This window comes from Letharia columbiana (genome assembly GCF_014066305.1).
Source record: "Letharia columbiana isolate WasteWater2 chromosome Unknown Sc0000010_s0, whole genome shotgun sequence".
NCBI lineage: Eukaryota > Fungi > Ascomycota > Lecanoromycetes > Lecanorales > Parmeliaceae > Letharia > Letharia columbiana.
This window is the reverse complement of record NW_023501047.1, coordinates 242,083-254,696: the sequence shown is the minus strand read 5'-3', so window position 1 is coordinate 254,696 and position 12,614 is coordinate 242,083. Positions and strand designations below refer to the sequence as shown.

General features: G+C 49.0%; 2 protein-coding genes across 2 annotated transcripts; one reads left to right on the top strand and one right to left on the bottom strand.

The window, feature by feature from the left end:
* Window positions 1–1,624: 1,624 nt before the first annotated feature.
* On the bottom strand, window positions 1,625–3,596 carry HO173_003936 (uncharacterized protein; the record flags this gene model as incomplete). Its single annotated transcript, XM_037305860.1, has 2 exons — window positions 1,625–2,330; window positions 2,392–3,596. The coding sequence occupies 2 exons, from the start codon at window positions 3,594–3,596 to the stop codon at window positions 1,625–1,627; spliced, it is 1,911 nt and encodes a 636-aa protein (XP_037167053.1).
* Window positions 3,597–6,312: 2,716 nt separating this feature from the next.
* On the top strand, window positions 6,313–12,311 carry HO173_003935 (uncharacterized protein; the record flags this gene model as incomplete). The annotated part of the gene is made up of 3 exons (XM_037305859.1): window positions 6,313–6,755; window positions 6,806–12,194; window positions 12,249–12,311. 3 exons carry the CDS (start codon window positions 6,313–6,315, stop codon window positions 12,309–12,311), a joined length of 5,895 nt encoding a protein of 1,964 aa, XP_037167052.1.
* Between the last annotated feature and the right edge of the window lie 303 nt (window positions 12,312–12,614).

The window sequence follows — 12,614 nt, the reverse complement described above, 5'->3', positions numbered from 1 at the left end:
GAACTGAGAGTAAAGGACGAGTATAAGTTGGACTGGTATGCAAATGAGGCCTTGAATGAATGTAAGTATAGATGATTATGTCTTGGGTTACAAAGACAAGATCTGTAGAATCTTCCGCCATGTTGACAAGGTACTTTTGGTTGTTCTTTCCTGAAAAATGTAAAAGAAGGAAAGTAATGGCGTTCCTTCCCAGAGATATAATGTGAATTTCTTTACTGGTACCCGCCAGCCTTACTTGTACCAAATTTGTCGAGCGATTTGTCAGCCGGATCTAGGGGTTTGTAGTCCGTGAAGAAAGAATGAGCAGATTAGATTGGTTTCCATTCTTCTGATACAGAAGTCTTCATATGCACCGAAGGAGCAGATCCATTTGAGAACGTTCGGCCTCTTCCCTGCCATCAGTCTCTGTTTCCGCTGTGACATGCTCTCCGGGCTTCTAGAGGACGTTTTCACTCAGCTCTTTTTCTGTGTAGGTTCTGCCGTGAAAGTCAAGAATTGCTTCCCACGGGGTCTTTAGTGCGTGACGAAAGAAAAGCAAGGCGTCATATCAGCGACCCTCTTTGATCGTCCTCATTCACAGCCACCTCTAGAAGAATGGCGTAGTTCTTGTATATCTCCAAACGATCCCAAAAAGTAAGCGAGATGGATACGGGACCGCCATTGAAGCAGCGTCTAGCGTCTCCCAAAGCAGCTGTTGTAAGCCATGCAGCGAAGAGCATAGACATAGATCTATCGGCGGCTTTACCCAGCATTCCTTGATCTTGGCGCATGTGAGCCCCAGACTCTGCAGAAGACTTAAGCTACCCAATGAATTACACATCGCGTCAGATGACACTTGACCGAGATCACATGGAAGAGCTCAAGGTCTCGAGCTAGGTCATCGTTTTTGAGAATGAAACACAGCCCAGCTGTATCATCAACTGGAACCTCGCTAGTTGCGTACTATATACTACATCTTCGGTTGGCGTTAATTTCTCCGAGAAGGATAGTTCAATTTCAAGTAAGATATTACAACAAGGGCGAGCTGCTCGAACGCATTCGCGAACATGGTTTTTGGCTGCGGTCCGAGCGTGGAAAAAGGTCGATTCGTAGCGATTGTATGTTGTGGGCTATCCAAAAGTTTGTAGATAGATTTCAGCGTAAGACACTCAGTCAGTGTATTCGGCGCCGCTGGTGAGATCACTTACTTGTTGGTGAACAACTCAGGAGAGAGCGTTGAAGCATCCTTGGTTCCAACCTCTTTCGTGAAATAACCAGGAATCTCAGTCCAAGCTCAAATTGAACCTACTGGGAGCTCATCTTGAGTTTGTTAGATCTCTCCGGTCAAACACGATCAAATCTCAACATTGTGGTCATTTTTGGAGCCAAGTTCACAGCAGTTTATTGCGACGTAAAGCCGGTCCTCAGCATTTTAAATGTTGACATGTCATAATGTGCATGGAACCCAGAGGCTTCGTATCCCAAGAACCATGCATTTAAAGGTCCTGTAACGTTAGACATGGGGCCATGTTTAGGTTGATTGAGCCTAAGTCACACGCAGTGATGTTTACGTTGGCCTCGCAAATGCGCATACATCTGCCATCAGCGTAGCAAATGGACTGATTCTGTATCATCTGAGCCTACACTAGACAAGACCCCACGAGTGATGACGCCGACGATCGTCCACTGGCCGAGGCTCCTCGGGTTTCCATCTCTCGTCCCATCCTTCAATCAAGCCTTGAGTGTACTCTACCTTCCGTTGCTTTACTAAGTTCACAGGTCCCGTGTCGTGCTCATACATAGGCAAGCACAAGACGTTACCTTGAGGATCCCATTTGCGCTCGACGTCGTGCTTGCTCCCTGTCTTAGCCTGTCCATATTTGAACAATGGATCCGGATGTTCGTCCATGATAGACAACATATCGAGTTGTAGGACTGTGCTTTCCACTCCAGCGAAGAAGGTCGGTGAACACTGCGATGGTCTGGACAAGGCGTACACAGGAGATTCTGTAACACGACGGCTGCTATTATCCTTAGGCCTAAGGAAGACATTCCATCCACGGCGTCTATGTTTCGAATCATAATGGTACTCGCAGCAACTCAACCATTTCCCTGATTTGAAGTTCCGGGGTCTATTGTCGGACGCGCCCGAGCAAGGTTCTAGATCCGCTGCATGATACAACTTGCCGCCCGGCATGCGGAGGTCAAAGACCTTGATGATAGAATGGCGAGCACCGCCGGCAACAAAACGTTCAGTACCGATTGAAAGCAGAGAATATATTGGTGAGAAAGTGTCCACCGGATCGCGAAATACAGCGGCAATCGAATTTGCGGAGCGCAGGTCGTGGAGACTGACAGACGCGAGTAAGCCTATGAGTATTCTAAGATCGACCTACAAGTGAGGATGCTTACCAGGTCAGGCCATCATAGGCTCCGCTCAAGAACATGTTCTCTTCTGCTCTTCCAGCCGACGATGATACATCGATAGGCGCTAGGGAGTATACTGAAGTGGCGCTACGAACTCCGTTCTCCGTTCGCAAATCCAATCGCGCATTTGCACTAAAGTCGCTGAGCTCTAATACACGCACTTTCTCTTGTTTTATCTCGCCTTGTCCAATATTGTACACGTGGAGAGGTTCTTGGGAAGGGCCGAGGCCCACAATCAACCGATCATGCCGCAAGAAGCGAGAACACCATGTCCTTGATTGATTGAATGGATTTGCAGATACCTGAGAAATTGGCTGTACTTGACTACTTGTTGGATCGATGGGATAAAGAGCAATTGTGGAGTCAGACAAGCAGGCGGCAAGCAGTGGGTTGCTCTCGGACTTTGTAGCAGCCGATCTAACTGGACGTCCCTGGGTTTCATAAGATGACAGAATCTTGCTTTGAGCTGTTTCTGTGGACAGACTGATCAGAGAGAGCCCTCCGCTGGCCTTACCTATTATGACTTGTTCAGGATCGTCTAAACCGTATTGCGGTAGAAGACTGACAGTCGTAATGTCGTCCAGCCCCTCATGTGCCCCTTTTTCATTGTAGATGGCGTATGCATATCTCTGTTTATGTGCATTTATGCCTTTCAAGTGTCCCATGTCCGAACTCTGCCATTTGTGTTTCTTGTTCTTGCCCATGATCTTACCCCGCATGTATAGTGCAGCGCCAGCTCCCCATGCAACAACCTCTTTTCTCGAAGACCAATCACCCCCGTACCATGCTTCGTAACTATCAATGACTGGAGTAAATCCCATAGTCTGGCCAACTTGCACAGGTCGGCCACGCGATCTTTGGCTCCGAAGGTCCTGACTGATCTCCTTCTGAGGGTTTATACTCCATGCAACGAAAGCCTTGCGATCCCAATTCTTTGAAAGGCTTGTGATACCGTGGGCCGCTTCTTTCCAGAATGAAGGGCTAGGTTTGGTAGGAGGCCTGATATATGGAAACCTGGTCTGCACAAAAATCCGGAAGCCATCGTTCTCCACAAAGGCATATGCCTTTCTGCAAGTCGATGCCAGATGAGATATTGCCCTGGCGGTGTCAAGATGCACGACAATCTGAGCTAGAAGCTCTGGGGGAAGTGTGGCTAAGGTAGTCTTTGCGTTGAACGTTTCCGGAGCCATGATGGAATACGTAGGTTGCTGGAGAAGATCTAAAATTTGGGCCAGATGGTGCCGGAGCGTCAAGGCGGAAGGAGAAGGTCGATTATGAAAGGTCGTACTGCGCAGCTCGTCTCGGAAAGTTTACCGATCACAGCCATAAGAGTCGTGCTGAAATTCGTGGAGCAAAATGCTGTTTTATTGTGGACGACAGGTAATTACCTGAAGTTGTCGACTGTTTAGAGACATTCACCCGAGGATCTGCCAGAGAAGTGGCACTCTTGGCGCTTCGAACTGTCAACGAGATCCTGACAACAAGACGTTTTGCGAAGATTATTCTGGCTATGAAGTTGCTCAATCTAATATTATCTACATTTGCCTGCGCATAAGTAAGTTTTCACATCCTCGCGTTGTTGACTTAGGCCTTGATGTTCTCGTAGCCCACCTCGGCAGAACTGCTATTTATTTTGACCACCAGCCTGTTCGACGTCGAGTAGTTCACATGTCTCCGAAAGAAAACGCGAGATGTATGCCTTGACCGCGTGGGTGCGACCCATAGATCATCCCAAGGAGTTTTTGGTGCTGAGTTTCATTGCTTGGAAATTGATCTTGCTTTGCATAGCTCTCACGAGCCCTGGCCCCGGATATGATACCTCTACAGTTTTATTGCATCCGTATCTACACCTCGCTCATCCGGGCTCTGGGTCTGAATGGGAGCCAGCTTCACGACTGAAAAGTCTTGTCAGATGGGACGCTATCTACTTTACCCAGCTAGCCCGGCATGGATATATATGGGAGCAGGAATGGGCCTTCGGTTGGGGTTTCACGAACCTCGTGGCGGTGACCAGTAGAGGTAATCAATATGCCAACTTACCTGCGTCGCATGAGACTGATCAATCCTAGCTCTTGGGTCCAATGGTCATCTGTGGCCGCCTGGCCCTGAAGCTTTGGCTGCTATCATACTGGCTCATGTCTTTCACCTCCTGTCTGTGCTGATGCTGTATGAACTTACATTGACCGTGTGTCTAAATTCGACGACGACAAGAATCTCGTCATTTTGCGTTCTGGCTGCGAGTCTTCACATCATATCTCCCGCCGGCTTGTTTTTATCTGCACCTTATGCAGAAAGCTCATTCTCATTCCTGAACTTCACCGGCTGTTATCTTTACGCTAAAGCCATGCTGAAGCACGGCGAGGGACAAGAAAACCAGAGGGATTGCTTGGTTCTCCTGTCCGGCGTTCTGTTTGGCATAGCTACGACTTTCCGCGGCAATGGGTTGTTAAGTGGTCTGCTACTGGTTTGGGACGCCTTGGCTTGTGGTACTAGGATTCTGCGATCCACTGATATCGCATCTAACATCCGACATCTTTTGACTGTCTCCATATCTGGACTTCTAATGGCCTGCATAGCGATAGTGCCTCAGTATTTGGCATATGACGAGTACTGTGTACGTGCAAGTGCGTACAGTGACAAGAGACCATGGTGCTCATATTGGCCTCCGAGTATTTATACATGGGTTCAGAGGCAATACTGGTAGGCTTTTACACGTCTGTTCCGTACAAAGCTGATCTTGTCCAGGGGAAGTGGCTTTCTGAGTTACTGGACCACATCGAACCTTCCGCTCTTTATCCTCGCCACACCGATGCTGTTCATACTGTTCCGTTCCGGAATTTCGGCTTTGCAGGGTTGCTCGAGTTCTGAGATCAGCGGCGACAAGGGAAACCGAGAGAACATCGAGGTCAGCTCGCCTTTGCGCATCAATCAAGCGATTGCGCGTCGTTTCGCAACACCCCAGATAGTCCTCGCAGCTTTGACGCTGACGAGCTATCATGTCCAAATAATTACTCGACTGTCCTCTGGCTATCCTGTCTGGTATTGGTGGCTGGCATCATTGATCCTCGAGGATCGTAAGACTTCCTTAATGGGGAGGAAATGGAGTACTGCCTTTGTCATTTCGAGGTGGATGGTCATCTATGCGATAGTGCAAGGAGGATTATTCGCAAGCTTTTTGCCGCCTGCATAAGTGAAAGTAGAAAGGATTCCTTGACACCCGTTCAAGTGGACGAGTAAAGAGGTCATATTCGATTTAGGAATAGAAAGTGTTAAATGACAAGGCTGTGGTGCGTATGCGCTTGGTGCCTGATGGGGAATGAATTGGTCATCCACCTTCTCCCCTGCATATGTAGATGATAAAAGCTTGAATAACCATGGCAATACTCATCTGATTCACATACTCACTGCTCAGCCAAAAAAAAATCATAACATACATTGATGATTTGACACTGTTAGGTCTCTCGTGCACCAGATTTCTCAATCCGGAGAACCGACGCTAAGCGTCGACACGCGATAATCGTTGCAGCTTCAAGATCGTCAACCAATAGTAAATAACTTCCCCAGATCTTCCAACACAGCCTAGGAGCTTCCACTGCAAGTAGCCGAGCTGGTGTCTTCGAAATAAGAACTGCAGGAAGGAAGCCTGCAGGACTCCCAACGAAGTGTCTGGTTGGGCTTGAAAGCTTCTACTTTGAGTGGCACCGGTGGGACTGGCTTGGATACTGGGAGATCAATGCTGTAAGCTCTGATATTTTACCACTCACGCACGTCTGATGATTGCCTTACCATCTTCGTTTGCGTGAGGTACTGACTAGCTCGATTTCTGTAGCACCCATTACAAGCATTTTGCCACCAGCAATCCCTCTGTTCAAATCTCACCCTCCTCTCCCATACCTGCTCTAAGTCATGGAAAGTAATGCGTCTAAATTAGCTGAGCTGATAGCATCACTTGATGGAAAAGACGGAGGCGATGACTCTCGCGCTACGTCGCCAGGTCCTGGTGCTGCAGGACGATGGACAGTGGAGGACAACAAACAGATTGCGAGAAGTCGGCCAAGAACATATCCATACTTTCGGTACCTGCCTTATGAGGTGGAGAGCGAGGTGAAGAGAAATCAAGACTTCAAAGAGATGCTAAAGCAACTCTACATCTCGGTAGAAGCTGGCGACTTCGCTGTGGGCGCTGTACACTGGACAAGGGAGTTGAGAAATTGGCTAGGCCTCAAATTCGACCCAACTAAGGACCAGAGAGTAAAGTTGGTCAGATTATACTATGAGCTCGCCCTGGCACCTGGTGTCGATACTACGGCAGCGGAGAGGTTCTCAAGCATGTTTATGGTACTGACAAAGTAAGTATTCTTACGACATGATATTCTACTTCTAGGACTGATCAGAGCAGGCGAAAGCATTACCTTCGACCTGGCACCGATCTTACTCTGGATTGGAGACCTCTGTTCCGGGAGTGGAAAGTACTTGTGATACCGTCAGAGTCTGGTGTCCACGCCCAACACGTGAAGCGTAGTTACAAGACACTCACCAAACTCTGTGCCTTTGCTCAACTCTATGTCGATCCAAAGGAGATACCAGCAATGCTGGCGGAAATTCTTCCTTATTTCACAACGTCTTTCACGGAAGGCGCCTACACTGTGACGGGTCTTCTGAATCTGCTGTTCCCAACGGCACCTCCACCTGAAGGCAAAGAGGAACTCCTACCACAGCATTATCTACCCACGTTCTTTCACTTATGGTCGCTAGTCAACAGGTCGAGAGTCTTCGATACCACCTTCATGGATCTCTTTTCGAGACTAGCTCGAGATTCACTGGTGTCCGCCCATGTCCCGTTCACCGAATTTGGTATCTACACCCAGGAGCAATCTTCCTCAATATTCACCGCTATCCTCCGTCTTCTCGAGATACCTGTCGGGCAAGCGACATCACCATACAGTGGAACGATGGACATAGCTGCTGGACTTGCCATCATGGTCGAACGAGATCCAAAAAAGCATCCCATTGCGCATCACATCGCGCGGTGGATTATAATGTCTCTGTCACCAGCCTCCTTAGATACACCCGACTCGATCATGACCAACCTCGAAGGTCTTATGCAAGCGGTCGAAACCTTCTTCCATCCTTCTAATTCAGGCACATGGACCAAGCCTCTGTCACAGCTCGTTTTCTATCTCACTGATTTCTTCGTCATGCGGTGGAACCGTGAGAAGAGCGGAGAAATGGAAATGCCAGACGACCGTAAGCTGAACGATGCCCTAAAACAGCGGTTCGTCTTGTGCTTGAGAGACGTAGTTTTCATGGGGATCTACGCAAAGAGTGGCGGTGCGATGAACTTTTCTCTGTCAAGTCTCCAGAGTTTGGCTTACCTAGAGCCAACTTTGATCCTACCCGGAGCACTGCAGCGCATCTATCCATCCATGCAAGGTCTGGTCGAAGTACATCGAACTACTTCATCCTTACGATCTTTGCAAGTTCTATCAAGGATCATGGCTCGTACAAAAGGCTTCAGGTGTCACGTCACCACAATGCTGGGCCTCGCTCTTCCTGGCATAGACGCCAACGACCTAGACAAGACCTTGTACACGTTATCCTACATCCAGTCCGTGTGCTATAGCATACCTCTCCACGACTTAACTCGAGACAGCGAAGACATCAGTGGCAGCATGCTTGCAATGGAATGGATTACTTCCGAGGTCGCCCGGATGGAAGAAGAAGGTGTGAAAGTCAAATGTGACTACCAGGATAGCTTGAGCGATGTTGACGAAGAGATCATCCTCCGTTCTTCCACTGCAGGATATGCAGAGTTCCTGAGCTCTTTCCTCGGCAAAGTGTTTACTCTTCTGGAAAATCTTCCGGACGCCTCGCGACCTAGGTCTGGTTCGCCCGAAGAAAATATCGTGAATACTCTTCCTGCTGCATTTACGCCGTTGCTGGCTTCTTTGTCGCCTGATTTGTACGACCTTGCGCTGAACAAGATTGCCGATTTTATAAGTAACCACGTTGTTCATCAAGCTCGAGACGCGATGGCCTTCATTTGCAGCTCTCTTGTCAAGGTCGATCCGGTCAAAGCCCTTAAGCGCCTGGTGCCAGTTCTGATCCAGTCAATTCGGACAGAGATCGACGAGAACGGAGCAGCGTCAACCCGAAACACAGGCACCGATGTCCTGCCTAGGGACCGAGGACTTGTGTGGAGTGTCAGTATGCTTAGTATGTCTGTTGTACATGTTGGCGACGCCGTACTCCAACATAGACAAGAGCTATTCGACATTGCCGCATATACGCAGCAGAAATGTAAAGGTCTTCCAACCACCCACATCTCGAACTTCATTCATCATCTGTTACTTAATCTCACTGGTATCTATACTGTAGACTACTCGCTATACGAGCAAGAAGTACTTGCCAGAGGGATCGGACCTGCAGACTGGGGAACGACTCCGGATCCTCAGAACCTCAACATCAAATGGCATGTGCCTAACAAGGACGAGATTCAATTTGCTGTTGACTTGCTGAAAGCTCAGGGAGAGAACGCTTTAGAACAGTTACAGGCTCTCACTTCTGGGACCTCGAGCATCAAGCGAGACGGTGTAGGCAAGGAATGGTCCGACGAAGTTTCTCGCAACCTTGTGCTTCTTCGACTGCTGTTGTCAGGCGTCTCTGTTCTCTTCGACGCGAAGCTCGATTCCAAGATAACTACCCCCCAATCAGAATCAGAGGCGAGTGCAGACACTGAGATGGTCGATGCTGAGGCCGAGTCTTCGGAAGATCAGCATGATGAGGACTCTGATCCATATCTTGAGAGCTCAGAAGAGGATGAAGTTAAGCCCACGTTCACCTATGCGTCTGGCTATTTACTCGAAGAGGACGATGACCTCTACCAAGAGCTTCACGCTTTCAGGGAGAGGACGGGGCAAGTACTGCACGAAGTCCATCAGTTTCTTGTTGAGAAACAGGAAGATGACGTGGCTTGCTTTGAGCCTCTATGCAATGCCTATCGGTCGTGGTTCGTTGACGTTGGGATTGAGAGATCCGCCCATGTCCTTGACAGGGTGACAAGACTTCTCTCTGCCGACAGTCAACCCTACAAAGTCAGCGGGTTGCGAAAAGAGTACCCCAGGCCTATACTCCTTCGGAGGGCCAACGTATATCATTTACAGCGACTGCGTCACAACTCCTACCCACGCCCGAAGACCGATTTATCAAAGCAGCTCTTTATCGACCTTGCACAATCGTCTGTGTCTGCTTACCGAGACGTTCGTAGACATGCGCAGAGTGCGGCGGAAGCCGCTTTGAAAGCCGTCAATGGAGCTCGATCCTTAGTAATACCTCCACTTCTTTCTGCCATGGAGAGCGGTGTCAAGGACAATGACTTTGCCCGTATAAAAGGTTCTATGTATTCGTTGTTCTTCGGCTCCCTGAACAAGACCATTGCTCGAGACTGGAGGTACGCCCCAACGCTGATCAAGACTTACATCTCTGCCAGCACAGCAGACAAACCCTCTATTCAAAAACTCTGTGCCGTTGTAACTATGCAGATCATGGAAATGGGGAAACCACAGGAGCGAATGGTGATTATAGAAAGGGAACTGGTGCGGGCTATCGGGCCAAATAACGACAACGTCCAAGGTATTATTGACAGAAAGAGAGCCAAGCTTTCAGCCAAACGTTCTCGAATCGAACGCAAGAAAGCGGCCTTGTCAGAGGAGCTTGTTGATATGGCCAGAAAATCGCACTGGAAGAAGGCAAGTCGCACTGCTGTTATTGTGATTACTTTAGGTCTCAGGTTCGACGGTATTGCGTCCAAAAACATGATCGACCTTGTTGCCCGAGGATCGATTGACTCGCATCCTGGGCTTAGAGCACTGTACCAAGGAGCCATTGTCGCCATTTTCACTCTTATCGACTCTCGGGCAGCTGCAAATCATAGCTATGAGGACTACCTTTTGGACAAGCAACGCCTTCCGGCCAAAGTGCAAGTCACTACCCGCCAAGATGATCCAACTTGGACGTCAGAATACCTTGCAAGCTTCGCTAAAGCAGACGCGGAATACTACGTTGACCACGATCATCCAGGCTGGCTAGCCTGGAACAAGACCATGCCTGCATATCAGACGAATCCCAAGACCGATCTGGAGTATGATGACGCCGAGGAAACTGCTCGTACACAGATAGGGCAGATATTAGATCGGTCGTGGTTCTCGTCATTCTTCGGATACCTGAGACAAGAACCGCGTGATACTGCAGCCGATCGGTTCCACGTCTCCAATGTTATGCTGCTCGGTTACGCCTTTGACCTCATGTACTCTGGTCGGACAAGTACAAACTTCCTTGAGATCAAAGAAGAAATCCGGAGGATCTGGACTGATGGATCTGACAAACATCAGCACCGTGCCACCGCCGAAATATTGGCGGCGTTGCTTCTATCGACGGTCGATAAACCGCTCGAAATGCGTACAGAGATCTGGCAGTACGTTTACCCTATGGTTCAACAGGCGTTTTCCGACGGCTTGACTCCAGAGAATCTCACATACTGGAACACGTTCCTGCAAATACTCACACAGGGCAAAGATCCTCGGCGTTCTTGGCCCCTCATTGATTGGCTTGCGTCCTTTAGGTTGGATATGGAGTCTAATGCCGCATTCAAGGAAAGCTCGAAAATAAAATTATTGCAAACATGTGTAAACAACTTGGGCTGGCACTTCCAGCTCGACAAGCCAATCATCGAAGATTTTCTTCTGCATCTTGATCATCCATACAAGGGAGTCCGTGAAGCCATGGGTCACTCGTTGTCAATCCTGTATCGCACACGCTATCACGAGTCATACAAGGATGTGCCTACATTGATCGAGAGTCAGAAAGAGGCCTCTTCATTAGGCATGAGACCATACCAGCCCACCCAGGAGTTTGTAGAGACTATCCACGAGGTTTTTGAACGACTGGAAAAATGGAGGCAGGAGCGCACACCAGGCCAACAAACGCCCTCTCCATATACTTCGGGCGGTAAGACTGTCTTGCTGTGGCTCGATATGACATTGTCATCTTTTGAATGCACTCAGCTTCTGCAATTCTTCCCGAATGTATTCATGGAGCAATTGCTCTACATGATGGACGTCCGCGAAGACCAAGAACTACAGGGCCTTGCCTATCACGTCTTCCGGCACATTCCAAACATACCTCACCGCATTGGAGAAGATGCAGAGTTGATTGATGCGCTTATACGAATCGGAACAGCATCACCTCTGTGGCATCAGCGCCTTCGGGTTCTCATCAACATGCAGGTCATCTACTTCCGCCGTCTCTTCCTCATCTCTCCCGAACATCAACAGCGTCTTCTTGACTGCGTGGCCACTATGCTGGAAGACAGTCAACTCGAGGTACGCCTTGGAGCCTCAACTACGCTGTCAGGCATGATTCGATGTTCACCCGTGGCACTACGCTCTAAGGTTGTGCAAGTATTCAATAAGAAGTTTTCGAAGATGCTCCTCAACTCTCCGCTGCCCAAGAAGCCTAGGAACGCTTTTTCGGAACCAAGTACGGGGACAAGCACGCCAACGCCTGAGCAGAGTAAGCTTGTATTGACTCGACATGCATCTGTACTGGGCCTTGGAGCTCTTGTGCAAGCGTTTCCCTACGCATCACCACCGCCGTCGTGGATCCCGGGTGTTCTGACGACGCTCGCAAACAAGGCCAACAACGATCCTGGGATGGTGGGCAAGAGCGTGAAAAGCATCTTGAGTGATTTCAAGAAGACGAGACAAGATACGTGGCAGATGGATCTAACGGTAAGGTTCTGTGAAAGACCATTCGTGAGGAAGATTGCTAACGACTTGATTTAGGCGTTTTCGCAGGAGCAGGCGGAAGATCTGGACGGGGTTCTGTGGAAGAGCTACTTTGCATAGATGGTTGGTTTAGGAATGGTCGAGTGCGTGGTCTCCTCGTCTCAGCGGGCCTCATCTCCTGGTATAGAGCATAGCGTATGGTGTTTCTGTTCGCACGGATACACTAGATCGAGGGTGGTGTTCTCAGTATGTGCATTACAGCTTGCGTGCGTTGGTTACAGGAGGCATGAGCGATTGTCTATTATGGCATTGCGATGGACATGATAGTGGTATCATCAGGCATCAAGGAGCGCCTTCAGTATGATTGTCAGCATGAATACAACCGAATCCACTCCGAACGTGAGCTCTTTCCTATTCGATTTA